The sequence below is a fragment of the Simochromis diagramma genome, unplaced genomic scaffold, assembly GCF_900408965.1.
Source record: "Simochromis diagramma unplaced genomic scaffold, fSimDia1.1 OVJJ01000753.1, whole genome shotgun sequence".
Taxonomy (NCBI): Eukaryota; Metazoa; Chordata; class Actinopteri; order Cichliformes; family Cichlidae; genus Simochromis; species Simochromis diagramma.
Genome location: NW_024387523.1, coordinates 18,683,436 through 18,700,566, shown reverse-complemented (window position 1 = coordinate 18,700,566; position 17,131 = coordinate 18,683,436). Strand labels below are relative to the sequence as shown.

Sequence of the window (17,131 nt, the reverse complement as noted above, 5' to 3'; positions counted from 1 at the left end):
CAATGTCATGTTCGGTGTGTGCTGTAAATGAATGATAAACCAGGAGGAGATTTTTCCTGCCACCATGTTTGCTTGCTTAAAAAAAGTCACCCTGAGAGATTCACGTGTAGCGTTGTCTGCACCAGTCAGCAGGCTCACACTGTGCTCCAAATCTGACTCACAGCTGCAGAGTGTTGGGGAGTAACGGAATACATGTACCGCCGTTACGTATTTAAAATACAAAATATGAGTAACTGTATTCCATTACAGTTACCATTTAAAAAGGTGGTATTCAGAATAGTTACTTTGCTGAAATAAATGGATTACACTGCGGTACTTTCCTGTTTCATATGTTAGGCTGTCCCCTCTCTATTTTTGGTAATTCCACGCCGGTGGAAACCCAAACAAAACACACATTAAGAGGCTCTAATGTCTGTGTCTCAATCTAGCGTCTCATAATGACGTGAGGAAATATTTTTAAAAATGATTTAATATGTAGGCAATAAGAGAGTGTTACAGGCATAGCCCTAAAGAATGTAGCCTCTCCTGAGCAGTGTAGGCTGTGCTGCAGGGAGAATGGACCGCCATACCCGTTATGTTTCTGTGAGCGAGGGAGGGAGAAAAAGGAAAAGTACGAGCTGTCACGGAGCAGAAATGGGAGCTGGAAGCATGTAAATATAATAATAACCACTGCAGCCAAAAAGAGTGCCTGACGAGCCCAGTTGTAAGTAAGCTATTAAGACTCGACTGTACGCTATGTTCGTGTTTTCTCTGAAACAGTAAGTTCCGTTGGAGCAGCCTTTCAACGCCTCTCTTTGTCTCTTGCTAGCAGTCGACCCAGACAACAAAGTAAAGCTAGTTTTCAGCTACGAGCCCGACACGGAGCCCGACGTATTAGCCAGAGGCCCCTTTACTACGGTTCGGAGCCGCGGACCTGTTTTATATACGTACGGAATAGTTTTCTATACGAGATCGCTGCAAAAAGTGCAGCTTTACCTAATGTCCACCCTACTGTTACTCATTTTATATTAAGACTTAAAAATCTAGTTGTATTGGTATGGCGAGTAACCTTCAGTAATAGTAATAAATCACACAGCAATAGTACATTCATGTAGTTGTAAAAAAGCATGATAATATATGAAGTAATCCAAAGTATTCAGAATATGTTACTCTCATTGAGTAACGTAACGGAATACATTACAAAATACATTTTGGGGCATGTATTCTGTAATCTGTAGTGGGATACATTTTAAAAGTAACCTTCACAACACTGACTGCAGATGAACAGGTTGGCCAGGTCTGTGAAGCCTTTCGTCCTCATTTCTTATGCATTATGAAACTTTATTACACATGACCAACTACACTCTCTCTTATACACACAAATATACACACACAGATCGGATTAGCGCTCATCTCCAGCTGAGTCCTGCTGTTATATCCTGTGGTGGACATTCGTTTTCTACACCTGGACCCCCCCCCCCCAATCATGTTTGTAATCTTCTCCTCTCCTTCCTGTCTGCCCTGCTATCTTTTGCCCAGTCTGTTCTTCTGTTTGACTAGAATAGAATAGAATAGAATAGAATAGAAAAGCCCTTTATTGTCACTGTACATGGTACAACGAAATTGTAAGTGCTTCAAATCAACTATGCCGGAATAAAATATAAATCGAAGACAGCAGGAATAAACAGCAAATAGGAGAAATATATACAATCAAGAGCAAAATATACAAAAATAAGAAAGACACATTGCAGACTGTTAAAAACACTGGTGGCTTCCTCCCAGTAGGTGCATCTGTGGTATCAGTTTAAAAATCCTAAAATCTTCAGGAAAGTTGATCTTCAGGTGACCAGAATTTGACCTCCTCTGAGATTTTTAATAGATGCACCTATGGTACCAATTTCAAAATTATTTTGTCACTTTGTTCTCGAGTCATTGCATTCACAAAATCTTTGGTGTCCACGCCGCCTGTCCTGCATGATGTCAATAAAACCCCCATTAAAATCCTGCATTTCTTAAAATGAGCTCTCAACTAAGATCTTTCAGATGTTAGAGAATAATATGAAAATCTTTTCTTTTAATTGTTTTTGTTAACAAGCTTAGAGGAAGAAGCGCACAAAAGAACAACAGGACATTAAAATGCTTTAGCCCCTGCAAATTCTTAGATTAATCATAAGCTGGAAAGCTGTTCATTTTCCAGCTTATGATTAATGTCATATTATGGTTCAGCATGACACTGAAGAGACCCTGTCCCTGATCTGTGCACTCAAAGGCCCCGCTTTCTCTATACCTAAATCTGCGAGCACCAAGTTACATCTGGAGCATGATAACTGTGTTATCTGTGTGTATTATGAACTGCCAGTGAACACTTTTTAACTAAAAACTTTTACAAACTTTAGACTTTAGATCAATGTATACCCTACAGCTTGTTAGAACAAGAGGTGATTCTAGATCAACTGCAGGTGTGAATGTCTCTGTGTGTCAGCCCTGTGACGGACCGTTGTCTGTCCAGGTGCAACCTGTCTCTCGTATTGTGACAGTAGTGTTTTAACTTGAACTACCACTGGAGCCTCAGGCTGGACTTCAGTGACCTGAATCAACTTCTGTTGTCATTGTCGACATTAGCAACATGCATCCACCAACCACAGCTCATAAGGCATTGACAGGGTGATGAGGTGCGTGAAAGTTATGCAGTTGCGTTTAGCCAGTGGGTGAGCAGGTGACCACATAGCAAGGAGAGCAGCCGACCAGGTTTGAGTCCAATCCTCTCTGTGTCTCCCCACTTTCCTGCCTATCTCCACTGCCACTATCCAATAAAGGCAAATCTAAAACCCAAAGCTTTAGTGTCGGTGTTTCTTTTCACTTGCATTTGATCTGATGTGTTCCTATGTTTCTTCGGCTTTTTCATACAGGATTGATTGGATTCCTATTCATGTCCAATCTTCAGTCTAAATGAATCCTAATTAAAACTCCAAAATGAGATTTTACTGGGACCCAGTACTGGGTGTCCATGACCTCTACTCTGAGTCCAACAGCATCACACACAGGCAGCCAATCAGAGAGCCACGCGTGGTTTTCCAGTTAGTTAGAGAAGTCTACACCTGTGCTACTTTACTCAGTTACTTGTAGTGCACATGCGATTTTCAGCCCAGTGCTGTGCTCTGATTAGTCACCCGCTGACAAATATCTGTGCTCACCTTTGATTGTCCTGTTCCACATCCTCCGGGTCACCTCATCTCCTCTGGGCCTCTGGACTGGTCCCAGTATTGGTCCCAGTCCCGGTCCTTGCAAATTCAGGGTCTCGTTCAGAGCATGAGCGTACAGTATCACCCCGTCGTAGAACCCTCCGGCAATCAGGTTGTACTGAGGGGACAAAGCATGTGATTGTTATAGATGAATATCAGTCTCTCACATATTTGAATAAAAATTTGAAATATCAGATTCAGTTAATCAATAAGGGTTGTTATTTGTACCATAGAGTCTCTGATGGTGAAGTTGAACATCGCCTTTGCGTCTTTTTTCAGAGTTTTAACAAACTGAAGATATTCGGGATTCTGGGGCTGCAGATACGTCAGCACTTTCACACTCTGACGAAATCAATAACAAGCTAATCAATTGACCGGATCACTTTACATCAGTGAGCATCCTTTAAAATTTAACAATGAAAGAGCATCTTGTCTCACCCTGAAAGCGTTGCGAGCTGCATAGTCCTCCTGGTCTCCTCTGAACCAGGGCCTGATGGGAGCGCTCCCGTCCAGACCCTCAGCAAAAAGATCAATGAAGAAGAAGACATAGTCCTCCAGCTCCACCCCTTCCTTCCAGAATTGGACCATCAACGTCCTGAAGATGTCCCAGGAGCAGCACATGTACACAACTGAAGACAAAGAAGCAGCAATGTTATTCCATAAAGGAAAGGAACAGAGACAGCTGCCAACGCTTGATGGTAAATCTTTATTACACACACCATGTGTGCTTCATGGTGTGACCTGCGTGGAAGCCTGGATAACAAAAGCCCCATTCCAGCCCATCAACAAGACTTCTCAATTTCCATGACCAATACTTTTCATCAATGACCATTTTTCTGATGAAAAAAAATAAATGTAATGGCAACCACCAGTGCTACCCCTCAGTCTCATAGTACACACACCTGTGCTGTAAGTTTGATACTCCAGAAGAGTCCTTCTCGAGGGTTGGGAATCAAGAACTGGTTCTTGTAGGAAACTGGTTCCCAGTAGTCCATTTCTTTGGAACTGTTAGTTTGCCTGCCTATCGATCCTGCGTATCTGTTCTTGCACTCACACTACAATCAGCTGATTTCAGTTAAGGTGTCAGAGAGGGAAAATAGTGACGTAGTCACATTTATTTTTTTTTGCACTAAAGGATGGAATAAATGGTGAAGTGGATCTCTGCATGCATGACAGAAACAACCGCATTATGCTGCTAACATAATATTGGTTCTTTGTAAGCATCTGGCCAGACAGCATGCTATTGCTAAGCCCGCCAACAACCCAGGGTGAATGCCAACCCCAGCAGCCAGACCCTTAACTTCAACATGTAAAAAAAAAAAAAAAAAAAGATGAGCTGCAGCCTCCCTTTCTACCTGTTCACATTTCATGTTTTTGTGCTGGTTCGGTGTGAGATTGTAGCCTCTCAAGTTTATATTGTTAAATTGTGATTATGAGTGTTTCAGCTATTTTACAGAGTAACATGAAAGTAATGTAACGAGTAGTATAACAAATTACTTTCTCCTGGGAGTAATTAAGTAACATACTGCATTAGTTTTAAGAAAGGTGTTCTGTGTAATATGAGTAATAATGGCCTTTTTAAGTAACAACACTGCACATATCAAAGAGGGGAAAAACCTCAACAAACATGCACAAACATTTGATCCACAGCATGCTATTAATTTGCATGAGCCTAATTTCTTTATTGCTGGTGGTGACTCTCAAAATGGAGCCAATGAGATAAGATGAGATAAGATGATTGATAAAAGAATCGATAATGGAATCTGAATCGATAAATTCTTATTAATTCCCATCCCAATTCTCGAGTTATCACATTCACAAGATTTTCAGAAAACTTGACCTCTGACCCTTGACCTTTAGGTTGAGGTCACTGAGATGTGAACTCATCCGAGATTTAATTCTCAAGGTATCGCATTCACAAACTTAGTCCACACCTCCTGCGCATCCTGTGGGGTGATTCTAGAGATGGGAGATCCAATCAGGGCTAATTAAGTTGCGTAGAAAGGCGGGACGAGTTTGAATGCAATCCAATCAGAAAAAGAATCTCCTTGTACAGTAAGGTTAGGTGCAGTCATTTGATCAAAATCTCAATTCTTGAGAGGAAGAGAAGAGCAGACATATGGACAAATTTCAAATATTATATCAATTTGTAAACCATGTGGAGCAACTCTCACTGCTAAAAACAACCCCTCAAACTTTAGATTTTAGTCACTGAATCAGCTTTAGATATAGTCTGCTATAATCTTATGATATATAGTCAACCAGAATTACCTTAAATCTAAGAAAAAACTGAGATGCCTAAATTAAGACTAAAATTAAATTGAAGTTTGGAGCCAAAGTCCAAGACTACAGCACCTGTCATGTCTCAAATCCTGCTGCTCATGTGCGAAATCTGACCTGTGGTGACTGATTTAAGCATGCAGATGTTAGGGACAGCCCAGAGCTGGTAACGTTCTCCTCTTCTTAGCAGACCCACATGTGTCCTTTCATGGGACAGATTTGGGCAGGAATAGAAATAAAGACAGATTCAATAAACTCTTCAAAGTTCATTTTCCTCAGAAAGGCTTTGCGCAACCTTTTTGTTGCAAACATCTCAAAAAACCTAATTTGTTATAAAAAAAAATTAAATTAAATTAAAAAATAACACCCACACAACTTTCTGTAGCTCTTTGACCTTTCATAACCAGTCTTGGATTCATCTTCTAAAATCTGAAATCACATCTCATCATACCAAAGCAGCAGTCCATGACCCAGGCAGCACCTTTGAGAAGCAGAAAGGACAGAGCAAGCACCTCTCTGAAGTCAAAAAACTGAGATGTGTAAACATTACCCCATTATTTTGGGGTAATATTATTTGGGTGCGTGGCCTCTTTGACTGACAGGTGGATAGTGACACAGGCAGCTGTAGCTGCTAGCTGTCTGTTAGGATTCACCAGAACTGGACCTCTGGACCATTTTTGTGCTTAAGAGACATTTTGACTTTTAACTTACTTTAACTTTAACTTACTTACTAACTTACTTAATTTTGTATTTGCTGTTTGGTCAAGTGTGTAAGACGGATAAACACTGGAACAGCCTGTCAACACGTAGAAAAAAGAAGCCAGTTTCCTTTTGTTTCCCTCCCCACCATTGTTGTGTTTGAAGCGCTACATTTGGGCGCACACTGAGGAGGGTTCATTTGCTCGCAGCTGGAAGACGCTGCCGTTAAAACAGCCCTATTATTTTTTCCGTTGGCTGCTTCTTTTAGCTTCAACCAACATTAGTAGCTAACTTACTCATGGGCAAATAAATAAATAGCTCTAGTAAAAACGATCAGTGAAAAACTCAGCCCATTGTTGATGGTCGATATTCGTCCAATCGCCCAACCTTACCATCCATCCATACATTTTCTTCCGCAATTCCGCAGTGACAGGGCTAACACACAGACAGCCAATCATTCACACTCACATTCACGCCTATGTGCAATTTAGAATCACCAATTAACCTGACCTCACTGAATCCCACTGAACTGAAAGTTTTTTTAATGAAAAAATATTGTGATGTCAATTCTTTATAGCCCATACCACATTTAAATAACAGAAGCTGACCCAAAGTCCTTTAAAGACAGGCATATTTACATTCCAGGTCTCTAAAAAAAATCCCAAATCAACATATAAAAAACTGTGTTAACTAATTATTGTGGATAGCTAAAATCATGGTGTTCATTAAAACGTGTTCAGAATTTGGCAAATGTACAATGATTCAGTTCATAAATGACTATCAGCTAGCACTGGCTGATAACTTAGCATGCCACTCTCTCCTGGTCATTTCCTGAAATAATAAAGCAACATGGATGGTGCTTAGTGAAATCTTGGTTGGCTATCCGTCGTTTATATACTTCTTTCTCACCACTCCCACACTGTTGTGGGGTATTGTTGGGGTTCCTGATAAAAAACTGATGAGAACTTCATGGTCTGAATTTATTTTTTTCTCCAGAGAAATCAAGAATAAATGTGGGATGAGAAAAACAAAAACACCCCCCATCCCCCACCTTGCTATAACAGAGCCTGAAAATAATCAACTGTCAGAGAAAAAAGACAAATACCACCACCACCCAACCCCCTTCTGTCCACACAGTCCCCAAGGTGGACAAAAAAATGTGAATGCTGAGAATTTCATATGCGAAAGGGAGAAAGTCACATGTTGGTTTGTCTGCAGCCAAAAGTGCTTTTAATGGAAGCAGAAAAGAAAACAGGACTGACTGATTAATGCTGACACACACACACACACACACACACACACTGAGGACTTACTTTATCCAGTGTTCATCTTAAAGTGTGATTTATCCTGTGAGCATTATGTCCATGTGACCATGGAAATAGATTCAAGCCCCAACTAAATGATACCTGATGATACCCTAGTAACAATGTTACTAACAGTTCTAATAACACAAGATATTTTTAGAGGCAGCAGCAGCACAAGAGGGTGTGTTTCTGTGTGTACACACCTGTGTGTATGAGCACGCTTGTGTTCATAATGTTTCTCCATGTAGTGTCCAATGGTGGGTGTGGGTTCAGAGGTAATTACTAGGACGTCCATGTTGCTGGGTGCAGCAGCTGGCGTTGGTTAAAGGACGATAGTGTGTCTGTGATGATGTCATCATGCCACACAGCTCTGATCTCGTGATCTAATTCACACTGTGACATCAGCGGGCGATGCAGGTCACTGCAAACATTTTCACGCCATCAGAGCAGCGTTTCAGTGATGCTTACAATAAAAACGTGCTGACGGCGAGGAGCAGAAACACAGCAAACAGGCTCACTTCTGCTTCCTCTTCTGTACTAAATTACAGACTGATTGTTTACATGTGTGTTCAGCAAACACACACACAGACACACATTTGTTTTCTGTACTTGTAGACCCTCACTCACATCATTACCCACAAACTGAACCTGATATCATGCAAAGCATTTCCAGCTCCAGCTGTGTTTCAGTCACCTTCAGCAGCCAGTGCTGCCCAAACACCATGAACACGCTTGTCATTGATTGAAGACTAAGCTAAATGACTGACACTTCCAGTCTGACCACCGCTGACTGCAAATCAAAGTCCAAAGCAGCGATCTGCATGTATCGCTCATGAACTAATTTCCATTAATAAGTTAGAGACTGAAAATATAATTTTTCTCTAAAATGATGTTTGAATTGTCACGCGGAGGTCCCCACAGGACTGTCCCCACTCCAAGGTCTTAAAATGAAATTACTCCTCACAAACATGTAGGAGCACCCAAACACACAGAGGTGAAGTCAGTCATTAACCAGTGAGGATAAAAATCTCAGAATAATTAACCATCATTTAACAAGGAGAACAACAATAAGGCAGGGAGGAAAGGAAAGGAGGAAGGAGGAGTGTCATGAAGGAAAAACAATCAGTGACACGAGAGCAAATGAAGCATCTGACCACAGCTTTTCATCTGATGAAAGAATGAAAGAACAAAGAATGAAAAGAAAAAAACTCAGTTAAGGAAGGAAGCAAAAAGGAAAACCGGAAAATAAAAGAACAAAATGAATGAAGAAAATAATGCTAAATCAGTTGAAGTGTCTGAAGAAGAAATGAAAAAGAAGCAAGGCTGGAGGAGTTGAAACTGGGCAACAAAAGCAGCTGAAAAGCCATCTTCCCCAAGATCATGGATCACCTCAGCTAAAAGGAATGGCATGAAGAAGAGAACGTAAAAGAATAAGTAACCTTGAGATGTCTGCTTCTAAAGAGTGAGCAGAAACAGCGTAGCTTTTAAGCAGTTAATTTTAGAGAAAAGGACGAACAGAAAGCAGTGGGATGAGGACAACGACAACTGTTAAAACATGAGGAATGAAAGCAGCAGAAGAAGAATATGACCTCGGCCATTGTCACGGATATCCTGGACCATCGACTTGTAGTTGACGTCGCCCTGGATGACGTGGTCGTGGACAGTGATGTTACGTTTGCCCAGCACCTCATACAGCCCCTCCACAGCGAAGTAGCACAGCGGATCATCATTGGAGTCCCTGTTGTCACTGAAGATGACCGTGGCGTGCCGCTGCCAGCCAAACATCTCCTGGATCCTGACACCAAACTCACCCAGCTTTTTGTGAGTGGGGCCCGTGTTGGTGACCGCAGCGTACAGATTGAAGCCGATTGCTCGGGCACCAGCTGTCACCATGGGAACATCCCAGTGGGTGGTAAAGCGGGCAACAGGTGAGGATGAGTAGTCGCAGCCGGGTCCAATGAAGGCCCAGGGGTCGTGGGACAGCTTGAGGTCGACGGCTACAAGCGGCGCTATGGAGTCTGAGCAAAAGCCGTCGCGGCTCTCTGAGCTGCCATAAACTAGCCGCAGCTTCAGACCTGGTAGCAACCAGGGGTCAGAGTTCACCTGCTGTAATGCCTGGTAGATGGCGGGCGCAACCCGAGGCCATGCCCATGCATAGTTAGTGTTAGTCAGAGGCAAGATGGCTGCCAGGGTGACCTCCTGAAGATCCTCCGTTCTGTTGTCAGCAGTTAGAGAGGTTGCAGCTGATTGGGCAGGAAGAAGGACCAGGAAGAGCAAGGGACAGGCCCAGGGCAGCATGATGAAGAGGCGTTAATAGCCTGTCAGACGAGCTGTGGGGAAAATATAACACAGTGTTAATCAGCGTGTCCTGTAGAGAAAATTCAAAACAAACCTTTATTCATCAGAACAGCTACTGAAACTTGAAGCTGCTGGGAATTCTGGAAAGTCTGTGCGAGTTTCCGTGTGGGATCATTGAGTGGGATCTATCCATCCTTCACGTGGCCATGTGTTTGCAGACATGAAGCTGAAGTCCTCCACTGGGCCGGTCCAAGATAATTGCTTGTTAAACAGCAGCCTGACCATGTTTACCGTTTGATTAATGAGTAATGTGAGTGACAATTAGATCTAATCTGCTGCTGTGAGAGTCAGTGAAGCAGTCACACTCTTACAGTCCATCTGTTCCTGGTAACACAGAGCCGTAAAACTGAACAGAGGTGAATGATAAGAGTAAGGTGTGAGGGAAAGGCCAACTAAAGAGTGAAGAGAGAACACATCAGAGTTCAGGGTCCTGTGAATAAAATGAGTTGTTGTCTTTAAAAGCTAAACGAACGCATGGGAGAAGTCTGACTGCATGTTAGGGTTTCATCAAACAAACTCCAAATCCTCCTCGGCTTCCTAGTCCCTTTTGATCAGAGCTGCAGAGCTATGTGACTCCTTTCAACAGACCACGGAGTTAATCTGAACATCTTCATCAGCTTCTTCCTCACATTTTTCTGCTCTACCTGGGTTTCCTTTGTCATCTTTCTCTGTACCTCGTTTATATAGTCCTGTGATAGGGTAACACCTGCGTGAGGAAGCAGATGTGCACGGTTTATCCATTAGTTTCCATAATAAAAGCCTCACTGACATATGGACATACAGTTTCTGTACTGCAAAGCTAACAGGGCTTTTAATTTGAAATAAATGCAGAAAATGTTGAGTTGAGTCACTTTAACAAGGTAGGAGAGAATTAAAAATACTAAAACAGGTCTAATTCATCCCATAAAATACAAGGAATGAGGTAAGCAGAGGTCAAAGACAACACAATGGTGTCAACGTTAGTTCGTCAGCTGTTCCAAACAACGAGAGGATCCTTTTCTCGTCTTCTCATCTTTAACAGTTAGCGAACAAAGAAGAGAGAAACAAAACTGAGGTCACGGTGAAGTTTGAAGCCAGGTGGTGCGGCTCCATGACTGGAATCAGTCCACTCGCATTATAGCAACTTGACAGCTCGGATCATTTCATTTGACTTAATTGGCTCTCTTTCATCAAATGCACTCCAGGGATGACTGAATTTCAAGGAGAATGAATAAATAAGCTCCAAAATATGTACCTGATGTTTTATTCAGTAAGAATTGAAACCAGGTCTGCCAGTCCAGGGTGAAAGAAAATGGATGGATGGATGGATTTAAAACTAGGGACTGAGATCATGAACTCATCAGGAAAGTGTGTACTGAGCTCGGAGATCAGGTGAGGAGTGGGCTCATTTTCCCCTAGACTTCTGTATAATCAGACCAAAGCAGTTGCACCCTGCTGGACATTAGAGTGCTTCTGCATTGGCGTCAAGCTTCAGATGCAGTACCAGTATCTGCACCAGGGATGTCAAACCTTTCATTCCTGAGCCACTTACCATTCAAATTCATCAGCTGTGCTGGTTGAGTAAAACCACTCCCTAATAACTCTTGATGCATGCTCAATCATCTGGACATAGTTTTATTAGTGGGAGAAACGTTTCATCACTCATCCAAGTGACTTCTTCAGTCTCAGCTGTAGGTTTCCCCAATCTTTTAAACAGTGCATTTGCTTAATGACTCAAACTAACTCCACTGGTGAACAATGGGCTGTAAGGTCAGTTTCTTGACGAGCTGAACAAGAGTGACAAAATGTTTCTCCCACTGAAAATGCTACGCCCAGATCAACAGAATTGGGCTCTCCCTAATAACTTTGAAATCTCCTTTATTTCATTTTCTTTAAGTAAAGGGTTATGGTTGTTATGGTGATGTTAATTTGTCTATGATTCCACACATTTAGAGTACAGATGATCTGGTCTCTTCGGCTTTCAGCCTACATGACTCACACCTGTTGTTGAGCTGTTGACCAAAATGTAGGTCCCACTTTAAACTCAAGAATCCATCAAAACGCCCTCACATCCCAGTTTTGAAATGCAGCGTGTGTTTCTGGGTCTGTCCAGATGGTGGGAGGTAGCACAAAGCAATATGATGTGTGGTGTTGAAATGCGTGCATAGCTTCTCTGTATGTGGAAACACAAAATCAGACTTTAATCACCACATTTCTCCATACATATGAGCGCATGAATAAATCTCTGACAGCAGGCTGCTGTGAAAAAAGGCAGCAGGAAATCTGACAGGAAGAAGAAGTATAGGCCAGCTTCAGTCAGGCTGAAGTGTCTTTAACACATCAGGATTTTTGATGCTGATTAAAACTTTACTGTCCAGAGATGGAGGTAAAACACGCTCAGCCACCCAGTCTGTGTGTGTGTGCCATTGTTGTATATAAGTGTTGCAAAATCAGTGAGACTCAAACACATCACTCACGGAACAAAGAGCTGTCAGCGCTCAGGTCTGTTTCTAAACTTTCAGCTTCTTTAGGATCAGGATGTGTGCACACATCAAACCTCATACAAAAAAATACACTTTCTCACTTTCATTCTGAGGTGACTGTCCATCTGACCATTGAGTGTCTGTGTGTCCGTCTGTGTGCTTCACATATCATTTTTATTATTATTAATAATACTATTGTTATGTAAAACAGTCAATGATATCGTGGATGTCAAATGCATCATTCTCGCGATCGATTATGAATATTTTGTCCAGTCTCTCAGATGATCGCCCTTCCCTCAGCCTGGCTCTACCGGAGGTTTCTTTCTGTTCAAAGGGAGTTTTTCCTTTCTAGTGTCGCCAAGTGCTTAATGGTTGCTTTCACTGTTTTATTGCTGTTGTGATTTGGCGATGTATAAATCAAGTTGAACTGAATGTATTCTTAATGGTGGGCTGTTTTGTCTGAAGGCAGATAGACTTCGGTTAAGATGAAGAAGGAAAATCAGAGTCTTCGTTCATTTGAAAGCGTAACCAGGACAGAGACTAAGAAAAGAACTAAAAATAACTTTCTGCTCGATTAACTGCTTGGTCGCTAAACGCGCGGCGCCTTTCTCCTGTGTAAGTTCATCAATAGAGGAGCGGCTGACGTTGTTTTACCTGTTCGGCGCTCAGCGCAGCTCCGTGTGTCCGCAGAACGACATCCAGCTGTTTTCAGCGGCAGCTCGTGCGGAGGAGGAAGCCTCGTGAACACTCGGTGGGAACTCTGTCTCACCGGAGGCTCACCGGAGGCTCGCGCCCCGCTGCTGCCGGCGCGTTTCCGCTTCTCCGCGCTCACAAACCATCCCGGTGATAATCCAGCCTCCCGCCGTGCGCGCACACTGAGGGGGTGTGGAGGGTAAGAGGGCAGTCCTGAAAACGCGAACTGAAGCGCGTGCTTGAACCTACGTGTATTCAGTTACCAAAGTGACACAGGCTATATATGTGTGTTCGCAGTACTCCCTCCTCGCCGTGCTCTGCGCATAGGTAGGCCTGATAGGCTGAAATATTACTTTTAATCAAAAACTTTATATAAACAAGCTGCTCTGCGACGTGAGCATGTGGATATGGAGCCCCCTGGTGGCTGCCTGCAGCTATGACAAAACGTCCGTCAGTTGGTTTTATTGATTGGATACCGGCACTAGTCAGTTGATTAGTTAGATTGAACCCCGAGTAAAACGACTGAGGTTGAGGGTGATTATGGATTATAGACAGATGATTGTGATTCTGCCTTCCGCTCAGTAAAAGTTCAACTGTCATAGAATTATCTAACATCAGTTAAGTTAAATGATTGATCAGTTTCTCATCAAACTTCCAGCATCTCTGAACTCACTGCTGACCTTTGACCTCTTTGCAAGGAGAGATTTTAGATTAAAGTTCATTAACAGCCACACATGACGTCACACTGCAAGTCTGTTATTGTCCATAAAGTTCATGCACAACACATATATAGAGAACCAAAGAATGTGTGTGTGTGTGTGTGTGTTTTAACAGGATACACCCGGTATACCAGGAAGTCGCTTGGAAACACACAAACTCTCCCTCTCTGTACCTCTTCCTGGAAATGATCACCACCCACCCTCATACTCAGACTCTCTTGCTCTCTTTCTCACATGTGTCCTGCCTTCCTCCCACTCTCTCCTGTTAATGAAAACACACATTAATGTTTCTCTTATTTGACTGTAAAGGTCACACTTGAATACAGCAAGTCGACTCTAAAGGAAGTCAGTAAATACAGTTAAGGTGAGCTGTTTCCTCCTTTTATTATTCTGATTCTGTTAGAGAAGCTTTGCATGATTCCGTATTCAGAATAATCCTTCTGTGTCTGATTCTGGGTTATAGTGCGGCCTCTTCCTCTCTTTTGATTGGTTGTTCTCTGCCAACAGAACCTTGTAAGTATTATATTGTGCTGTGTCTACTGGAGAAAAAAAGACAACATGAAGCTACTGAAAACATGATTTGTGGTTGTTGGTTTGGACTGAACTGGTACAGCTGAAGGCTCAGCTTCATACTGGGATCTTGTGATTCCTGTATGAAGTGAACGCTGATCTGAAAATAGAAACTTTATCTTCTTTTTTCTTCCTTCATACAGGTAAACAAACTATGATGAGATGACTGTGAGGATATCCTCTCTGTGTGATATCATACAGCCAGGGTCGCCACAAGGAGGGGCCGGGGGGGGGGGGGGGCACTGGTCCACCCTAGCAAGGCTGTTATATGTTGGTATTATTTTAATAAACATGAGGTTAGAGAGAGAGGAAGACACCCTACAGTGAGTTGAAACATTAACCGTTATTTATTCCTGCATATACTATTTTGCCATTCGTATTGTGTCACTTTGTACAGGGAGTGCAGAATTATTAGGCAAGTTGTATTTCTGAGGAATAATTTTATTATTGAACAACAACCATGTTCTCAATGAACCCAAAAAACTCCTTTATATCAAAGCTGAATGTTTTTGGAAGTAGTTTTTAGTTTGTTTTTAGTTTTAGCTATTTTAGGGGGATATCTGTGTGTGCAGGCGACTATTACTGTGCATAATTATTAGGCAACTTAGCAAAAAACAAATATATACCCATTTCAATTATTTATTTTTACCAGTGAAACCAATATAACATCTCCACATTCACAAATATACATTTCTGACATTCAAAAACAAAACAAAAACAAATCAGCGACCAATATAGCCACCTTTCTTTGCAAGGACACTCAAAAGCCTGCCATCCATGGATTCTGTCAGTGTTTTGATCTGTTCACCATCAACATTGCGTGCAGCAGCAACCACAGCCTCCCAGACACTGTTCAGAGAGGTGTACTGTTTTCCCTCCTTGTAAATCTCACATTTGATGATGGACCACAGGTTCTCAATGGGGTTCAGATCAGGTGAACAAGGTGGCCATGTCATTAGTTTTTCTTCTTTTATACCCTTTCTTGCCAGCCACGCTGTGGAGTACTTGGACGCGTGTGATGGAGCATTGTCCTGCATGAAAATCATGTTTTTCTTGAAGGATGCAGACTTCTTCCTGTACCACTGCTTGAAGAAGGTGTCTTCCAGAAACTGGCAGTAGGACTGGGAGTTGAGCTTGACTCCATCCTCAACCCGAAAAGGCCCCACAAGCTCATCTTTGATGATACCAGCCCAAACCAGTACTCCACCTCCACCTTGCTGGCGTCTGAGTCGGACTGGAGCTCTCTGCCCTTTACCAATCCAGCCACGGGCCCATCCATCTGGCCCATCAAGACCCACTCTCATTTCATCAGTCCATAAAACCTTAGAAAAACCAGTCTTGAGATATTTCTTGGCCCAGTCTTGACGTTTCAGCTTGTGTGTCTTGTTCAGTGGTGGTCGTCTTTCAGCCTTTCTTACCATGGCCATGTCTCTGAGTATTGCACACCTTGTGCTTTTGGGCACTCCAGTGATGTTGCAGCTCTGAAATATGGCCAAACTGGTGGCAAGTGGCATCTTGGCAGCTGCACGCTTGACTTTTCTCAGTTCATGGGCAGTTATTTTGCGCCTTGGTTTTTCCACACGCTTCTTGCGACCCTGTTGACTATTTTGAATGAGACGCTTGATTGTTCGATGATCACGCTTCAGAAGCTTTGCAATTTTGAGACTGCTGCATCCCTCTGCAAGATATCTCACTATTTTTGACTTTTCTGAGCCTGTCAAGTCCTTCTTTTGACCCATTTTGCCAAAGGAAAGGACGTTGCCTAATAATTATGCACACCTGATATAGGGTGTTGATGTCATTAGACCACACCCCTTGTCATTACAGAGATGCACATCACCTAATATGCTTAATTGGTAGTAGGCTCTCGAGCCTATACAGCTTGGAGTAAGACAACATGCATGAAGAGGATGATGTGGACAAAATACTCATTTGCCTAATAATTCTGCACTCCCTGTATGACCCTCACGATTTCCTGCTACACCCCTGTGCTGTTTTGAATTGGTGTGCTACCCCAATATTTTTTGTGGTCGCCATATGGCCATCCATTGAAAAAATTCAGGAGGTGGCCCTGCACAGAGCTTGCTGAATGTAAGATGCTGGCAGTGGTTGGAGGAGCATGAAGTAGAAACATGTTTAATATGAACATCCAAACTTGGAACAGGAGACAGCAGACAGCAAGTCGAGAGGAGCACTCAATCACCGTTAACGGTTCTTTAGTGTCATAAACGAGTCAGAGTGGCTGGTAAAACTTGAGGGTAAATTTGATATGAGCAGCCATGTCTTGTGAAGCCATCTGCGGGAGGATCCAGTCGGCACACAAAGTTGTGCCAAGGCTCAGGTCTGACTCTGCTGTGAGGATGAACGAGGAGATCTGAAAACCAAACTGAGCATAAACAGATGAATGAATTCGAACAACTAACTCTTTTTCCAGGCTAAATGAAGATCTTCTAAATTAGTGACACCATTTCCTCTCCAGCTTATGGGCTATCTGATTTGTTCAGCAGGTGATGGTTTTGTACCTCTGCAGACTATTTTATCATTTATTTATTTTTAAGGGATTAGTGTTTCTTTTAAACCCTGTAAATAGTGCCTGAAATAAAAGCCATTATTATTTATAGAAATTGTGGAAATTCTTTGTCTGCTGAGATATAATCACACAGAATTAATCTCACAGGGAACACTTGTCACAGGAAACTGATTACACCTCCACAACAACAAAGCCCACAATGCGGGAACAGTGTGACGTCTGGACGTTCGCATGCTGTGTGCAGTCTTTTCACCGCTTCTGTGCAAAACCAATCCTAAGCACATCAAGCACTCAA

General features: G+C 42.5%; 1 protein-coding gene across 1 annotated transcript in view; it reads right to left on the bottom strand.

Annotated features, from left to right (window-relative positions):
• npr1a (natriuretic peptide receptor 1a) overlaps positions 1-13,337 on the bottom strand; it is a 33,463-nt gene extending 20,126 nt beyond the window's left edge. The window contains exons 1-5 of the mRNA XM_040020751.1: positions 12,979-13,337; positions 9,094-9,834; positions 3,660-3,850; positions 3,450-3,563; positions 3,174-3,339 (exon numbers count right to left, since the gene is read on the bottom strand). Coding sequence (XP_039876685.1) covers positions 3,174-3,339; positions 3,450-3,563; positions 3,660-3,850; positions 9,094-9,802 — 1,180 coding nt within the window. The 5' untranslated portion in view covers positions 9,803-9,834; positions 12,979-13,337. The remainder of the gene's footprint in view (positions 1-3,173; positions 3,340-3,449; positions 3,564-3,659; positions 3,851-9,093; positions 9,835-12,978) is intronic.
• Between the last annotated feature and the right edge of the window lie 3,794 nt (positions 13,338-17,131).